Raw genomic sequence first — 18070 nt, 5'->3', positions numbered from 1 at the left:
TCTGTAAGTGTCCACCTATAGTGGACATGTCCGTTTCGTCTGTTTCTGACGTTCTGATTGGCTGGGCTTGGGTGTGCGTCAGAAGGAGACAGTCACCCCCAGAAAGTCAGCACTTCGGCAGCAGACGAAATGGAGATGTCCACAGTACGCGATCTCCGTAACATTACTTATGCCTTCAGGAACCTCAGAACAGACTACAGTAGGTGTAATACGTAGTAGAAGTGTCTCACATTTGGAATATGTAAAAAAACTGCGCAGACATAAGCAGAATGTTATGATATACATATCGGAACACGGAGAAATTATATAGCAGGTAGTGAGGGAAAATAAAAAGAAGTAGCGAGCAACAGGCAAAACCCGTGATGACGAGCACAGAAAAATGTGTTATACACGTGTTGAAGCAAAGTTACACGGCAGTTATGTCGAGGGGCGATGTACGTGGTAAAAAAAATAATATGAAACAACAATTAAGACAAATGCTCGCGAAAATGTGCCACGTCTTGTAGAAGCTTTGCAGGGTCACGAATACGAACGACATTATCAGGAAGAGCATGCCGCATTTTTAGGCTGTAGTGTAGGGCGGACGAATTCAAAGCATTGGTGGGTCCAAGAATGCGCTTGAAGTTACGATGATTGTGTAAACGGTGATTTGTTTGTGAGAGAGGGAGGGTAGTCGAGGGCATACTGGAAGTTATGATTTAGGCAGAGGAGCAGGTAAATGGGTTACATGGTGCAGATGAACTAACCGTAATGTCACGCTTTGTAACAATAAGAGCACGTATTTACCGAGTATGTCTGGATACACACTATGTCACTATCTGATGACAAGCACCGCTGGTATATAACTAACTACAATAGCCGCGATACAAGTTTCGTAGCAGTCCAAACGAAAGAAGTAAAGGAAAAAAGTAACATGCAAGACAATAATGCAGCCTCCATAGGGATCGTTGGCAGCTGAACACTGCAAGAGAGCACTTTCACGCGGAAGTATTGCTATAAAAATTACGCACATCCCAACGCGCCCGCATGGATCTATTTGGAGCGAAGGTGTCGTGAAGCGGGTTAATTAAATGCCATTAGAATAAATGCGATGCGTGCAATTGTCCTTATTGACACCCTAAGCCACAGATGGTCTCATTGAATGTTATACGTTTACTGACTAAATCGCTCACGAGCTTTGCCGAAACGCAAGCAACAGTTGGCGCGAAGGCACACTATGAGACATCGACGCAGTGGTATCACGAGGGACAACACGCTGCTTGATGTTCGTCGAAGGAAGAATGCTGGGGAAAGGTGTACCCAGAGAGAGAAGTATACGACGGGAACGACAAAAGTAACGTTGACTATTATTCTTTGGTTGCGTTCCAGTGTATGCGGCCGAATGTAAACTCGCGCACGCTGTATGCATTTGCTTGCACGTTCTCTCGGAGGTTAGTAAAACGGAAGTTAGTAAAAATGTACGCTCAGTTGCGGGTCGGAGTGGTCTGACGCTACACCACGACGGCATTATGGTCCTCCAGCTAGACCTTGAGAAGGCATTCGACTGCGTTACGCATGAAATATCGTTTTCCGTCCTCGAACATGCTAATTTCGGCCGCGTAACCCCTGAGGGGCTCGCCATGGCGTATAGGAATTGCTTTACGACGCTAATAATCGATCATGCAGTGGCGGAACCTCATTCATATCAAGCGTTCCGTGTGCGCCGGCTGCCCACTCAGACCGCTGTTATCTTGTATTTACATAGAAACGCAATGGTCTGTCCATCGTCGCAAGCGAATGCGCATACTCAGGGTTTTCGTCTTCAGTCAACAGACTGTGGTCGAATGCAGACGATAGGGCCATACGCTGCAATGTTAAGAGCGTTCAGAACATTGTCAGCTCTGTGAGAAGATCCAGTGCCGTTACAAACAGCTTTGTTAATTCGCAGAGATGCCTAGGGTTCTGGCTCGGCGAGTGACCATCCACCCCGTATATTTTGCAAGTATCGGCTACGTTACGACATCCATGAAGCATCTAGGTGTATCACTCGGCGTTTTCAGAGAAATCGAGTACTGGATGCATCAGAGAAAAAAAAGTGAGAAAAAAATTAGAAAGATGGAATGCGACCTGTACTTCAGCATTCCCTAGGGCAACGGTATGTGATTTTTTATTTGTATATAACATATGCAGATCTCACGTTGTTTCCGGCTAAACACACCAATAATACAGCGCGTGCGTGCTGTCTTTGTGCGGGTGTCAAGCTGGGAACGATGCCTTTTCAGCGTTTGCAGGATGGCAGACTACGAGTGGTGCAGCATTTACTAGGCCAAATTGTAAACATCTTTCATTTGATTTTTTTTCGAGACGTGAAAGATATTTTCTTGCACACAGCTGTCATATGAAGTTCAGAGGCATGTTTATTCAGTTCGTGGTGGGAACCGAAATCATTTCGGCCCTTTTCGCGATTTCTTTGTGTTCTATGTTTTCTATGTCTTCTATTTTTGTGTGTCTGATTTCGAATGATTGTTTATGTAATGAGAAAAGAAAACAATTGCTCAATGGTGTGACACTGCTTTACATGTTCCAGTGTACAGAAACATGTTCAGCGGACCTTTTGAAGTTTGCAAATAAAAGTTGGCAGTGTTCGGACAGCGACAAAATCTATCTTCGGGTTTCATACAGGCACGTTATCAGTCAGAGTGTTCCTGCAGCAGCACAATTTTTTTCCTTTGTTTGGGGTACCATCGTCGTTATTTACAAGAAATCGGGAGATTCCTATCGCGTTTTCATTCGCTTTCGGGAAGGGGTCCGCTTTTGATACTGCGAACTAGAACAATAAGAAAGAAAGGAATTACCGATAGATCGACATGGCATTAGCTCTTTGATAATAAATAATGATGATCGGTTTTCCAATGATTTGACTATGCGTATGGGTCTCCACAGTCTATGGCGCTCCAAAATGGCAGCATGCCATTGTAACCCGAATTCCCAACCAGCGCGTATGTACTTTTGTGAACGCATGGCACGGTTTATCGAGCTGCAGAAGATACAACACTGCGTGCCTGTGTGGCTAAAGAAGGTATAACCGCTGGAAGTACTAGATGAGTTTTAATTGACAACATCGTGCCAGTGCGGCGGACACATTTATTGCACATATTTTCACTCTGGTTGTTAGACTTTTAATAATTATTTGAGGATATAATATATCGAATACCTGCAATAAAACAAAGAATGGTCTAATTGTTTCGAGAACGTGTTGCCCGGACACTGTTTCTGCTGCAGAGAAGCAGCTGTGTGGCGCCAACGTGTCGCCCCCGCTCGCTCTCCGAACACCGTTTGAGGAGTTTTCAGCGCAACGCCAAACCTTCCTGTCGATTTCGGTGCTTCGCCATCCGGGCAGAGTTGCCCGATTTTTACTCTTAAAAAAAGTATTAAAGGACTCTAGCCGCAAGGGGGCACGTGATTTAGTGACCTTTCTCGTGACAATGCGTCATGGATTTGTCGCGAGGAAGCGCAGGACGAACGAACCAAGAGTTAGGCGCACCCAAGTTTGGCAACTCCGCCCGAGGAGGAGGCGCCAGGGGGCGGTCCTTTGAAGCGTGCAAGAAATGACGTGACAGCGCTAGACCCGCTGATTGGGACTATCGCCAACCGATTGCTACTTGGACACCTTTGTGTGCCCGAGGTTGTTTCAAGGGAAAACATTTTCGATACTGCGTATGAAAATATAGGTTTGCGAAGTCGTCTGTACTACATCTCTCTGAAGAGGCTTTGGATCTGTAGAGATGGGCATATGTGAGGTCAAATGCGGCGCTAAGGAGTTCCCATAAGCTATGCTTCGGATTTTGAATAGTGCTTTTGTGGAAAAGCCGAAATGACCACTGGGACTTCATTCAGTCGTGAACATACGTAATGCTGCAAGTGTTCGGCGAGTACTTGTCTCAGTCCATGCCTAGGTCTCTTGCGTCGGTTCACACAAATGTCTTTTTGAATGTACTCGTTTCTTTACCGCCTTAGTAAATACGGAATCATTCCTGTGCTAACAACTCTGTAAAGCTACCGCCTTGGTAAATATTGAACATTGCCCTTTGGTAAAAACTCTGTAAAGCCAATATGATTACCATTAAGGTTGTCTCTGTAACCGGCGACAACTTCCTGTGGCAGCGAACCCAAAGCTACGGAGCCGGAACGCACGTTCTTTCAGCGAAGCCGTTCGCCTCTAGTTGATCAGGATTTCCCGTGGCACGTCCTCGCAAAAAAACAGCAACAACAACAACAACAAAAAAAAACCAGAAGACTTCCTGCCGCGATTGAAGCGCCAAGTGCATACACTGTTTGGTATCATGCATACGACATACAAAACAGTATTCATTTCAATAAAGAACAAGCATCCGAACCATATAATTGATGATAAGGCGATTGTGATAACAATGCAGAGCACGTAGCTCCCCCCGCATACGATTTCTGGTGAAGATTACTGTAGCGCAAGCTGCAGCGGTGACGCCAGCTTGCGACGTGGGGAGTGACGTCACTAGCCTTTCGTAAATAAAAGAACCAGACTAGCAAACAATTTCATTGTCGTTGCAGCACCGCTATGCGTAGGCAACGCATAGTGAAGACTCCGCAGTAGCAGGGTGAATACGAAGAGCGGCAAAGGGAAAAGAAATGGCAATACGACCAGTGGTGGCGTGCTGCCAACAAAATTACCATTACTACCATTACTCTAAAGTAATATAGCATTGCATACGCCATCAGCAGATGTAGGGGCGTTGCTCGAAAGTTTCCTTCGACATCCACATTCGCAGCGCCAGGATGGGGAGGCAATCTCTTCCTCCTGATTCTATGGCAAAGTTTTTCTGCTGTTGGAAAGCACCGCTTAACAGTTTTAATTTCTAGATAATTACGCCCAAATGAAATATGAATTACGCTGATTTTCTCGCTATTAGATTCCTAAAATATACTCTAGCACTTCAGAGTCAAAAGTATGTGGATCGCCTGCGCTTCTCTTGTTTTTTTTTTTTCTGCCGGGCATCTGCTTGTAGTCCCCAAATGGAAGCAACTACAAGCTACGTTGCGTCAAGCAAACCCTACGAAATATTTAACTTATATTGTTCAGGATTTATGTCATTAGAAATTAAAAGTTCGCTTAGGAAAGGGAGTTCTATTATTTGCTGTTGCTAGTTCTTGCTTTCTGGTGTCCACGTCTGGTATTCCTGTTTCCTGAAAACCGCCAGCAAAACGTCGGCACTACTTGGCGTGGTGGCACAAGCGCAGATGCTTCGCACATGCGAGTGCTTGCGCGTAGCTTTGGCTATGCTGCCACAGAAGGTGGTCGGCTATAGATGGGAGAGGTTCTTCGCACTTGATCTCAGCCCCCACTGCTCTCTGCGCATGCGTAGCGTTGTAATCTAAGGCGCTGTTATCCTATCTGAGGGGTCTACGAAGCGGTGGATCTCGTCTCCTGCATGGTGTAGGACTTCGGATGTCTGGCTCTCACCCAGGAGGCCCGGCTTCGATTCCCGGTGTCGGGAAGTATTTTTTCTCTTATTTATGTTGCTTACTATTATTACTATTATTATTATTATTATTATTATTATTAGTAGTAGTAGTAGTAGTAGTAGTAGTAGTAGTAGTAGTAGTAGCATATTCTTTAGTGCGAATCGACTAGGTGCCAGGTCAGGTTAGGTTAGGCTAGGCTAGGCTAGGATGACTGCGCGCGAAATAGACGGTCTCACCGCTCCGCTCCCCTGCGCCGCAGACCTCGCGCCTCCGTCGCCAAAGCAACGCGGCGCATGCGCGCAGAGTAGTGGGAGGTTGAGATCAAGTGCAAAAAATCTCTCCCGTTATAGATAGCTCAACTTCGACATTTACTCAACGCTCCGCTCAACCACATTGGGCTATAGACACGCGCCTGCTCGGCAGAGACGCTATAGTGCGGCTGCGCACAGCTCCCGTGCCAGCAGGGAAACTCAGAACAATGTCCTGGCTCCTTTAGAGTGGCGTGTGACCAAGGAGGTTTTTAAAGCAACTCCTGGAGGGGAGATAGATAATGTCCTAAAGATGAAGCCGGCCGCCTTCATCTTACCAGGGGAATCGATTAACGTTGCATTTGGCGGAGAACGGGAAACGTTTTTTCCCCACTACCAATTACGCTTTGCCTCCTGGGATAACACGTACACTACTCTGCTAAAGCCGATACAAAATTATCCAAAACCAGGCAATTAGAATGATCACGTCGAATCCACACACCGCCAATGCTAAACAGTTACTACAAGCAAATAACATTCGAGACGTTGCAGCCCTTGTCAAGTACAACCTTGTCAGTTTTCAAACTAATAAGTGACAATATCTTATTATCGCTAATTCCTATATCATCTCTAACGAATACTAACTAAACTCGTTTCGCGCTGCATAATAACTTCATTCTGCCCAAAGTGCGCACTAATTATGACAAACAGACAGTTCACTTTGCAGCCATGTCATAATGGAATACATTACCATTTGTCATAAAACTCCAGAACGCCCATCAATATTGGGATGAACTGAAAAATTTTTTGTTAGGTGAAATGTAAGTGACACTCTGTACTGTATAATCCGATTTTGGTTTCAGACCTGTCATTGTTATGCACTACAACATGTAATTAGTTTTTTTAATTCTTCTTTAATTTTTCTCTTTCCTGCTTCTTTATGTTAGGATTATCTAGTTTCGCAATGTTGCTTACTGCCGATATATTGTTGTCTATTAATTACTTTATTTACTTATATCTCTATTTCAATATTTATCATTACTGTAATTGTACCGATTGAGCTGATGTTTCTTGCCAATGAACGTATGTGTTAACCATGAACAGGAGGTCCCAATACAGTTTTCACTATGGGACCTTCTTCTGTATACCTTTATCTGTACAATATTTTTATGTACTACTGAAAATTGATTGATTGAGTGATTAAAGGCACATTTTGCCGCACAGATGTTTCTCGATGTGCCTATCTGTGTCGCTGGTTTTAGGGTGAAGCTTGAAAGTATTGGCAACTTGAATGGGAGATCAGGGTATCGCTGCTCAGCCTATGGCAGTATTTTAGTCCGAAACAACATTCTGTTATTTTTCAATTAGTCTAAAAGTTATATTAACACATAAGGAGCAGTTGAACTGCGATTGTTTTCCGTGTACTTCAGCCCGCTTTCAAGGCTGAAGTATGAGCAAGCCCTGGCTTCAGCTCTGCTGGTAAGAATAGGCGAGGGCTTCCACTCCAGAATTTCTTTTTGTGACGGTGCATCCTCCTGGCTTGCCAAACGCCCTATGCGTCGATCGCGTAGCTGTAGACGTAGTCCTCCGCGCGCACGACCACGTACGCACGTCGATAGCATGACAGCACGGCGGCGCCGGCGCCGATGGCGTGAACGCGCCTCGAGTGTCCGTATGTTTACACTAGCAATAAAAATGCTACGAAATGCAATGAAATATACTCAGCAAGCAAAAAGAAAAGGTGCGGAAATAGTTACGAAGTCAGATGCTATTAAGTGTACCTCTTGGCAGCCTAGCTCGCATCCAGGGTGGATGTACAATATAAGTACTTCTCAACTGCTTCCTGACACGGCGAATCTCTGAGCAAGAACTACTATCCGAATTGTGTGCTGGATATAGATGTAATAAGCGCCAAGCAGACGCGCAGAGAATCTATAAAACGCTTTGGTGACTGGTGCAATTGCTGCACAACGGCATATAAAACGTGAAGAGCCCATCCCTCTTCTCCGCACTGGGGCGTACAGTACGCAGGTCTCCATGACAACAGCACTTGGCCTTTGTGCAATGACTGCTATGGCTGTGCGCACGTTACGCCACGCCCTGTAGAACGTACATGCGCCTAGGACTCTTTTGCTGCATCTGGGCAGCATCATAAAGATGCGGCCACTTTCTCTGTGTTCTTTTCTGGGTGTTTTTTTCCATTACAAGGAGGCTGTAAATAAAAGGGAAAGGCTCAAAGCACGCAAAAAGGAAATGAGAGAAACCTCTGCGTGCGCAAGAACATACGCTGAAAAGACAACAGGTTGAGGTAAACGAAATTTGCTTGCGTAAAACCCATACGAAAAGTAAATTATTTTCCCGTTAGGTGTTCTTTTTTTTCTATGGCAAGTATTTAGTGAGCTCACACTAGAACTGATTGAATACTTACCAACAATATAGGAATAGTGTGTGCTCTGTGTGAAAGCCCTTCTTGCAAACCGTTCTGATGTGTGGACACTTCCATAGGAGAGAATCAACAAGACCCTCTCTCTACTGTTGCGCATTAGTACAAGCGCACCTACTGCGGATTCTGAGGTGCTTTTTAGGAAGGTTCGGGCATGTTCACGCACCGTCCAGAGGGCGTTCTAGCGACGCCCGGGGTTCTTTCGTTGAAAAAGTCTGTGTGCGCTGTCGACGAAGGGTCTCGATAAAACCGCGTCATCGTCGCCCTGCACGCATCTCGTCTCGCCGCAGTTTGCGGTGAGCTGGAGTGCATGGACATCCTGGTGTCGGCGGGCGCCAACCCATCGACGGCGGACATCCACGGCGCGTACCCGATCCACTACGCCGCCCAGATGTGCGGCCCAAACAGCGAGATGGGCAACGACGTACGGGTGGGACTCGCCGCCCTGCGGAGGCTCATCGAGCTGGGCGTGGACGTCAGCGTCAGGGACCAGGACGGGAGGCCGCCGCTCCTGTGGGCCGCCAGTGTCGGTGAGTGCGTGGACCGCACGTTGCAGAGTTTGCCGCGCGCGTGCGCTGACGCCTCGGGCGGACGAAGTGCATCCGCTTGAAAGATGGCTGCTCTCTCGCGCGTGGGCCGCGGAGTTTGAGGACCGTACTCAGGCGCCGTTCGAAAGAAACCTCCTTAATTTGAGGCAGCGTGGGCTCTTGCTCCTGTATGCTACAACGTTCCTCCGCTTTAGGCTCCACCTCGACTTCGGGATGATAATGATTATGATAATGATTATTATTATTTATTGGCATCCCCATTCAAAAATGGCGGTGACAAATGGTCACCCAGCCTTCGTGAGCTAATCAGATAATCTGTAATCTGCATGCTTATCAGTCAAACCGTTAGCATCCATCCTCCTAATATTTTGTCTCTTCCATAAAAGCTATAATCTACAATGTACAGTTACCTAGCCCTTAATGGATTCGGTCCAGTCACTCTCTTCGTGCTTTTGTTTTAGTAATACTTTAAAATTGTGTTGCTTATCTGGACTGCTGGCCAGTAAATGTTTCCATCAGCGTTGAATTCCAGAGCTTCTGGAAGGTGGACGAGGGTGAACGCCTTCGACTGAGTGAACCCGTTCGCATACCGTTAGAGTGCGCTAAGTTGTCTCCGGTTGTTTGCTGCAGCAGATGCACGCCTCATCTTGTTGCGAATATTTGCAGGAGATATATATGGCAGTACCGCCTCGGGGCTGAAGTGGTCGCTGCATTTGAGCTTCTCTCCACGGCGATTCCAGAACCGAAATATTGCCACTCGACACACTTAGCATCTACTCGAATGGATTGGAGTAGCGGCGCGTACCGGAGCAGAATCAGCCAGATTAGTTATTAAAATAAATAAATAAATAAATAAATAAATAAATAAATAAATAAATAAATAAATAAGTCGGTAGGCAACCCTTATAGCTCTTCCGGTGTGTGCCTCGATTAAATCTGTTGTTTTGCTCCACAGGAGACGGAACAACGAGCTCTCGTACAGATGGCTTTCCGATGGGCAGGATTAAGAAGAGATATATATCCATAATTTTTTTATGCAGTGTCATCCCTGAACTGAAACGAGAGGAACAGACGAACAAAACAACTTGCTCTGCACACTTTCGGATTCATAGCTTTTTTTTTGTGTCCCACTTAGTTGCCGCGCGTTGCGATGCATCTTGATGACCGATTTTAGCGAATACATTTTCCATATTGTTGTCGTGTATAGACAAAAATTATTCGCATCCCGCGAGATATGGGAATCAGTGGACGCGTAGCTCCTCGATGGCTCTTCAATTACACTCTCAATACCGAGACGCTGTTTATCTCGCATTGGAGGTAGGATTGCAAGTACGGGTGTATCTACTGAGAAGTTCGAAACGTAATTTATTGACGTTTATCACGTCTACATTCCTCGCAATTTCTTAATTGTACCTCCCAATTGAGACGTTGGTAAATGTCCTTCAGGTTCCGCACCGAGATATAGAAAACCCAATTTGTGACGTATAAAGCAGCGGCAACTCGAAAGTGCTTCTCCTGGGAAAAGCTCATTGCTGTGACGCCAAAGCACGTTGAGTATTAGATATCGTCCAGATGTACTTGCTAATACGACCGTTCAGTATGATTTCACTGAACTGCCTCACCCATTTCACATGGATACTTGAAGCACGTCGTGCGATTATGTGATGAAGGCGACGAAACTTGCATTCAGGAATTCTCGCAAAACGCGTATAGCTAACGTAAAGGGAGATTCTCGCAGCATATATGCATAGTGTATAGTAAAAAATCAGTCTTCGTGGGGATTCAGCATGAATAGTCGCTGGTGCGCAATAACAGCATGCCAGGCATACATCTGGCCACGTGTGACATGGCGATCCGGCGATCTCCCCTCCTACCTACCCCCCACCCCTCCGCCCTCTTTCGGACCTCACTTAGCGGCTTAGTGAGAAGAACGAAGAACGACAGAAAGCTGAGCTAGTTGATAAGGATTCATTATGCAAAAAAGAAGTGAGGCGTGCAGACAGGACACAAGAGTAGAGAAGTGGACAACACGAACGCCGACAAGTGAGAAGGGAGGCTGCTGAATGGGGCGGGTTGAGCGTCGTTAGCTTGGCGACCGTGTTCGACTCTGGCGAGTAGGAGATCACTTGTGCCCGGCAGTAGAACATCGGGTTGTCAGTGCGTTTAACGATTTTGCATTGATATGCAGAGACACGTCCCAGCAAGACCTACTGCCCGTCTGGAAGCAGCGATGCTATCTTGGCCTTGGTGAATGCTGGAGCGGACGTTGCAGCAACCGACAAAGATGGTCTGACAGGTCAGTGTCTGTTGTAAGCATCGCCAGCCCCTGTGTGCTTTGTGTGTTGCACCGGCATTTCTAGCCTTGCTTAAGTAAGGCTTAACTCGTCGATTTGCACTATGCATGTGATTTCGACCAATGTGTGCACAATTAATAGAGAAAGGGAGCGAGAAAGGCAGAGGAAAGACAGGGAGCTTAACCAGAGATTATGTCCGGTTGACTACCCTGTACTGGGAGAGGGGCAAAAAAGAATGCGATAAGTGAGAGAGAAAGGGATAAAAAAGGAAAACACACACACACACACACACACACACACACACGCACGCACGCACGCACGCACACGCGCACACACACACAGACGATACGCACGAACTGTTTCTACGTGCACTGTCGCACAGCCTGCAAAGGCGTTCTTAGTGTTACGCAGTGTCACCGTACAGCCCTACGTCACACAGTGTAACGTCACAATTTGTCAAAAAGTCCCGTGTCTTTCAAGTATCACAGCAGCGCCTTCATAGCGGATCACGCTGATGTTCGCGTAGGCCAGTTTCCAAGGATGATGGTTTCTGTCATTGGGCGCTTGTCCAGTTTGTCTAGGGTGGCTGAGAGGACTGCTCTTTGCGGGTTGAAACGAGGGTACTCACGAAGAAGGTACGCGATTGTTTCATTGCATCCGAAGAAGTCACAAAGTGGGCTGTTCGCCATTCCGATAAGAAAGGAGTACGCATTTGAAAATGCGACTCCAACCCCGCAGGCCTTCCAAGTGCTAGCCTCAATATGGTTCCTTAGACCAGCAAAGCGTTTTTCACTGAAGTATATTTCATGTTCTTGCGTAATTTACAGCGCATAACCTGAACCACAATATTTTACAGTATGCGTGCCTCAATATATAGATTATGTTTGGAATGTAACTCACAATATGTGTAGCTATGATTGTTTTTTATATTGATTCAAATATTTATTTTTCCTGCAATTTTCTGGAAACCAGGAAAACGTAGAAATCAGAGGCTGTTAAGGCCACTTCTTCACGTTTGCGATAATAAATGAACTTCACAAGCGTCGAAATGGCTACACGGAAAGTCATTCAGAGCCAGAGGGGTGAAAATTAGGTCAATTCGTGTACTGCTTGTCATACCATGCTGCTGACTGAACAGCATCAACTGACTTTGTAAAAAGGCGCTAGATCCAGGTTCTCTCTGATGTTCCGAGCATGGAACTCTCCGGTACTGACATGGCCTGCGAGATTCTGCGGTGCGCGCGTACGCGGATCTCGGAGGCCACGGTACCGCAATTGCTTCGCCTTATAGGTGCCCTCTCGGGTCACATCTCGGCATCATTCTCACACACCTGGCGTTGAATGCGTGCTTTTGCCCTGCCCGGGTGTTCCCTTGGGATTCAGCCTTGCACTGTGCGGCCAGCCGGGGTCACGTGGACTGCCTCGAGACGCTGGTGTCGCTGTGCGGCGCCGACGTGGACGCAGTGGACAGTAATGGCTGCTCGGCGCTCTTCTACGCCGTCACTCTCGGCCACGCCGACTGCACCCAGTTGCTACTCAAGTATGGCGCAGCGCCAAACCGCCAGGACCACAAAGGCAGGACGTGAGTTTTTTTTTTCAGTCAGACACTGCGGCACAGAGCGCGCAGAAAGACACCTTGGTTGTTTTCGGCTGCTTGAGCGTTTCAGCTTGAGGTGTGGCGATGCTGTGCCTGGCGCCCACAAGTTTCGAACTTCGAGGAAGTTGAAGTTTTCATTCACTCTTAACAGCGGCAGAGCCCCGTCGTGTCAAAGCATCACTTCATTCAAGAACCTGCATTAGCACACGTCTCTTTATTTTGGTGAATAACGCCGTGAGTGTGGTATTTGCCGACGTAAAAGCACGTGTCAGTGCTTGTGCAAGAGGACGCAGGTAAAAAGGGTAAATAAACTCATTGCTCAGGGACAAGTATACGTGGAAGGAGCTGTAACTGTTAGCATTGAGACAGAAACGGGGTGGAGGGGGTACTAGAAGAGAAATATTGCGAGGCCAGCCTGAATCAGTCTGTTCTAGCCTGCTACTGAGCGTTTGGCCAAGGAGAGAGGCAAGGAAAATGAGAGCATGACAGGTATGGCGATTATTATTACTACGAAACTCCTTTTATGTAAGTGTACTCATGCACGCTTACATAAAAGACAAATCTGCAAGCACTCCCTAGATCGCGCGTCAATTTCACGCTCTATCAGGAAATCTACAGTGGATATTGTACGACGACCGGAGAATTTTTGCCATGGACACAAATTAGGCTTCAGAAATTGACCAGAAACCGAATTCACCGAGCTTTTTGTTTGTAGGAGCTCTTTGCAATTGGATGGCCACCATCGATAACAACCTGTACATCAGCATTTGCTTAAATGTTCTCTTACAAGCAAGCTTAGCGGAAAAGCTCTGTGTGAATACGCGTACAGTTCTTGATTCACGCGATAATTTCAGTCCCTGTCTATTTTGGAAATACAACTGATGCACAGCGATTGCCTTCGGTACATTATACTAATCGAAATCATAACTACCAAATGACCACGAAAAAGGAGATATTTACGGTAACAGGACCACGACAAGAGTCTCAGTTTATGTATAATTCCATAGTGTCACTCTTCCGGCTCTTTTGTAGTATCCAGCATCGGATTCCTAACTCAAGTAGACGGAGCCAGCGGCGGTGGTGATCCTGCTGAGGCTATTAACTTGCCTTCGCGATGCACCTGGTGCAGCATGTAAGAAGAGCATTAGCGTTTGGCCTCGAAAGCGGGATCGAGGTGGAAGCAGATTCGAGGGGAGCCAACTACGCCTCCGTCACGGCGAACTCATTTCCGTCATCGGTCAAGCTTAAAACCGTCGAAATATCTTAAGGTGCCTCTCCGGCAAGGCAGATTCGCACATTTCAATCACTCCATGAGCCAGTATAAGTGGTAAGGTGCTATCCTAAACACAACATCAGTAACCTGCAATGCCCGTTTGACATCACGAAACGAGACGCTCCACGCCTGCAGATTTGACAGCCCGGGAAGACAAGGAATGGTTTATTTTTATTGTTGTAATCACCGTTTCTATCTGTAGTGCATGCTCTGCCAGCGCTGTTGCGTGCGGATTCGTGTGCGTCTATACTGCGGGCCGTAACTTACAGTTGAACGCGTCGAGCGCAGGCTACAAATGTGATTTTTCGTCTAATGCTCTGTAATGATTAAATCCCTGTGCTTGACCAAAATTGCGCACTTCGGATGACAAGCAAGCTGATTATAAAGGGGTGCAGTAAGTGCCAACTTCCGGACTCTGTTTTCTTTCTTTTATTGTAGCCTTTCGTCTACAGCGTGATATGTCGTTTACATATCGACGGGGCCTTTGCTGTGGCAGAGTGCGATGATGGCTTGGAAGCTCTGTCCGTGTGATCAGATCGGCATTTCTTGCCCTTCCTTTCTTTTTTTTCTTACACCAGACGGGTATGGTAAAAGCATAGCAGTGGCTCTGTGTTTTCTATGTTCCCTGAGAAAAATTACGGAGAAAAAGATGCAAGCGCTTCTTTTTTCCCCATATATTGCAGAATATCGCGCGGATGGTCAGAGTTAATCCTGTCACTTTGTCAGAGGTGTACTTCTCTGACAGCCAGTCACCGCGTCCTTCCCCTTTTGCAGACCCGCCCACTGCGGAGCGGCCAAAGGACAGATGGAGACGCTCAAGATACTCTGGCAACACGGTGCCAACCTGTACATGCGCAACCAACGTGGGGACTTGCCCCTCCACGAAGCCGTGCAGTCAGGGCGGAAAGGTACACATGATCGAGCTCAACGTATCCGTGTTGAGACCATAGAATGACGGTGCTAATGTGATATGGCATATTGCTGATAGGTAAATGCTGCCCATTTATGCAGAATGTGGACATCCCAGTCTCACATAGACCGGCCGTCACATAGACTTGTCATTTTGCCTATTGGGAACCTATGCACTTTGGCAGGAGCCGCAAACGCTCTTCTTTAGGTCTTTTTTTAGCCCACGTATTTCCAGGCCTGTTGCTTTTACAAGTTCTATGGGAGGTAGACAACAAGTGTAAAGCGGCAAGTTGCCACGCTGGTGATAGAGAGGACATGGGCTACAAACACAAGCTTTGGCAGATTCTCTCTATACAGAATGTTTAAATACCTTTTTATTGCGGTAATAAATGCATGCATGCAAGTTAGGCGTAATTTGTAGTGATTTCAAGTTTATGGTTCAGCTTTCAAACCATAACAATGGGCCTACGTCGTTTATGCTACAGCCTGGTACACATTAGAGTTGATAAAAAAGAAAGGCAGGTAGAGAAACGGCAGCTCACTAATCTTTCTTCTGGAGTGAATGTAGACTGCCAAATATGTAAATTTATGTGCAGCTAGTTTGAAGGACAACCTGATTTTAGAAACCACGGCCTACACACGCTATCTGCCAAGAAACGAGCAGAATTTGCTGAGTGATGCGGCTGGTGTCGGTGCGATCTGTTGTAACGCAGACCTCGTACAGTGGCTCCTAGAGTTGCAGCCATCGGCGGTCAACTCGCCTAACAACAACGGCCGCTGCGCACTCCACGTGGCCGCCATGGCCAACAGCGTCGAGATGTGCAAAGTGCTGATGGATCGAGGCGCGGAGGTCAACCCGGTCATGCGGAACTCAAAGGTGAGCAGCGTGGATGTTTCGATGCCTTATATACGCAAACTTAAAATCGTGCATCACAGGATATACGTGATGCTGGCAACAGCCAGCGCCAGCGGCGTCGCTCGAAGAAGCGCGATCGGAGGTTTTGCGTCTCGAGAGGTTTCGAGCGTTCGGCCCTGGCGATCACGAATACAAGCGAGATGTTCACGCCTACAGACTCGGCACATGACGTTACAGCGTACCCAGACTTGGTTGTAAAGCTTTCCTGATGGTCTCAAACGAAATTTGACTCTGTTGTCTACAAGAATCACCCACGGCTCGCGTCCTTATGCAAAATCAAACTGGGGGGCTTTACGTGCCAAAACCATGATCTGAATATGAGGCACGCAGTAGTCCATGGGTGACACCGGGTGAATTCTCACCACCTAGTTTACTTTAACGTGCGCCGAAAACTAAGCAAAAGAGCGTCTTTGCATTTCACCCCCATACAACTCGCAACGTTGAGTTTAGCAGCACAAAAACGCTATAGCCATGCACAAACCCAACGTGGCGCGTTTTCGCGTCCCTGTAATGGAAAGCTTCTGTATTTTTTCAGACTTTCTCTTAGATCTCAAATTTACGCTTCCTTCGGCTTGTATCTTGTAACATTATATCATAGTTGCTTATAAAGCTATATTAATTTCCTGCATACAATCCGCGAACAGCTTCTAATAAGGAAAGTGCTTCGCCTATTAAATGCAGAAATGAAGACGTTTAAATAAAAGAAAGTACTCTGCAGCAACACTCATTGCTCGTCGTAATAAACTTGTAGTATCGCTGTTGTACAAAAGCTCGCAATCGAACTTTGCTGACCATGGCTCCTGCACTCGCTGCGGTAAAACATCGCGCGTATTCAATCGGCCCATACATATCCATTCGTGCTACACCCACAGCAATGTGCCGTTTACAGGCTCTGTTGTCTTTCAAGATTACGCAGTACAGTAACAAGCTACACCTACAATCGTCCCTGGTGCAGATACAAGCCTCCAAATGCGTAATAGAAAATATTCTAAATGTCAGGCGCCATCTATTGAATCACTGCAAAGCGTCAAGCGCCATGTTGCGTAAGGCATAGCAAAAGCAGGTTTTGCTGCATGCAATGGAAAATGGTAGTGCTGTTGTGGGATGTCGCTACGCATCGCTCTGCACAACTCACCAGTGCCATAGACAAAGGCCGCGTGGTCAAGCTGTAGCTACAGCACCACGCATCGCCCTATTGAATCGCATATATATATATATATATATATATATATATATATATATATATATATATATATAGTAGGTCCGACAGCGCCTATGCGGGGCTGCTCATGTTATTTCAGTGTGCTTGAAACCGGAACACATGTAAGCGGCGAAGTCGTCGATACGTTCGACCTCCTGAAGCACAATCGCACGGCGAGAATTAACCCTGCATAGTTCCCAAATATATTTGCACATCACGCAATATTCGTAGAACTTGTCCAACCTTTTATTCTTGTCGCGGAGAGTACATCTGTTCGATAATAGTGACCTGTTGTTTGAGGTAGAGCCTCGTTATTGTAGTAACTAATTAATTCACATGTGATTTGCTTAGCGGTTAAGAACTGGTAACTCGCTTCAGTGCATCAAAAAGCACTACTTAAGTCCAAGGGCGAACTTTCCCATGCTCGAATAATGATATTCAGGCCTAAGACTTTGCGTAGCATATGCGATACCATAGGCCTTGCATGGTGCACGGAACGCTAGTGAGAAAGAACACGCGCGACGCCCTGTCGTGCGAAAATTTCATACTTGCGGCGCGAAGCGGCCGAAAACAGCGCACGGAACAAATTAACTCCGCACGCTCAACCTAATTGCCGGTCACGTTTGACCTGTGTTATCACGCGATGTGCATGTGCGACCCGAGTCGAACAACTTCATTTCACACGCTCAAAGCAATAATCCAGCGCGAACGGAGAAACCACGGGGTTCATAGTGACTCGCATGGAGCTTCATTATTTTCGACGAAGACCACGAGTATCGGAGCTTCGATTTATTACATGAGACGCGTTTTTTTTTTACTTTTGCAACAAATCTGTGAGGTTGTAATGCAATGCAACGCTGTCTTATTAGAGACTTCAGCCGAGAATTCTAGAACGTGTGAGCAATTGTTTCTGGACACTTAGCTCAGGTATGAAGAGCGTGCCACCACAAAAAGAGGCTCAGCAAAGGCTTCGGTTTCAAAGCAGTGCGCCTATTGAAGATGCCGTCTGGACTGATATTTGAAGGTGCAAAAACCAGCGGGTATGGCTTCGCTGATAATTGGGGGCCAGGGTGATGTTCGCTGGTCATCAGTCACCGGGCGACGAAGTAAACTGTTGTTTTTGAGTGCCTTGAATTGCCACAGGGCGACGAACTACGATCCAC

The 18070-nt window shown here is 46.6% G+C and overlaps 1 protein-coding gene across 1 annotated transcript in view; it reads left to right on the top strand.

Moving 5' to 3' along the window:
* The window catches only part of LOC142588749 (uncharacterized), a 62132-nt gene that overhangs the window by 19197 nt on the left and 24865 nt on the right, over positions 1-18070 (top strand). Inside the window, exons 3-7 of the mRNA XM_075700568.1 lie at positions 8460-8699; positions 10906-11013; positions 12395-12593; positions 14656-14789; positions 15504-15667. Coding sequence (XP_075556683.1) covers positions 8460-8699; positions 10906-11013; positions 12395-12593; positions 14656-14789; positions 15504-15667 — 845 coding nt within the window. The remainder of the gene's footprint in view (positions 1-8459; positions 8700-10905; positions 11014-12394; positions 12594-14655; positions 14790-15503; positions 15668-18070) is intronic.

This window comes from Dermacentor variabilis, chromosome 7 (genome assembly GCF_050947875.1).
Source record: "Dermacentor variabilis isolate Ectoservices chromosome 7, ASM5094787v1, whole genome shotgun sequence".
Lineage (NCBI taxonomy): Eukaryota > Metazoa > Arthropoda > Arachnida > Ixodida > Ixodidae > Dermacentor > Dermacentor variabilis.
The sequence above is the reverse complement of the archived record's forward strand: the minus strand, read 5'-3'. Positions and strand labels throughout refer to the sequence as shown.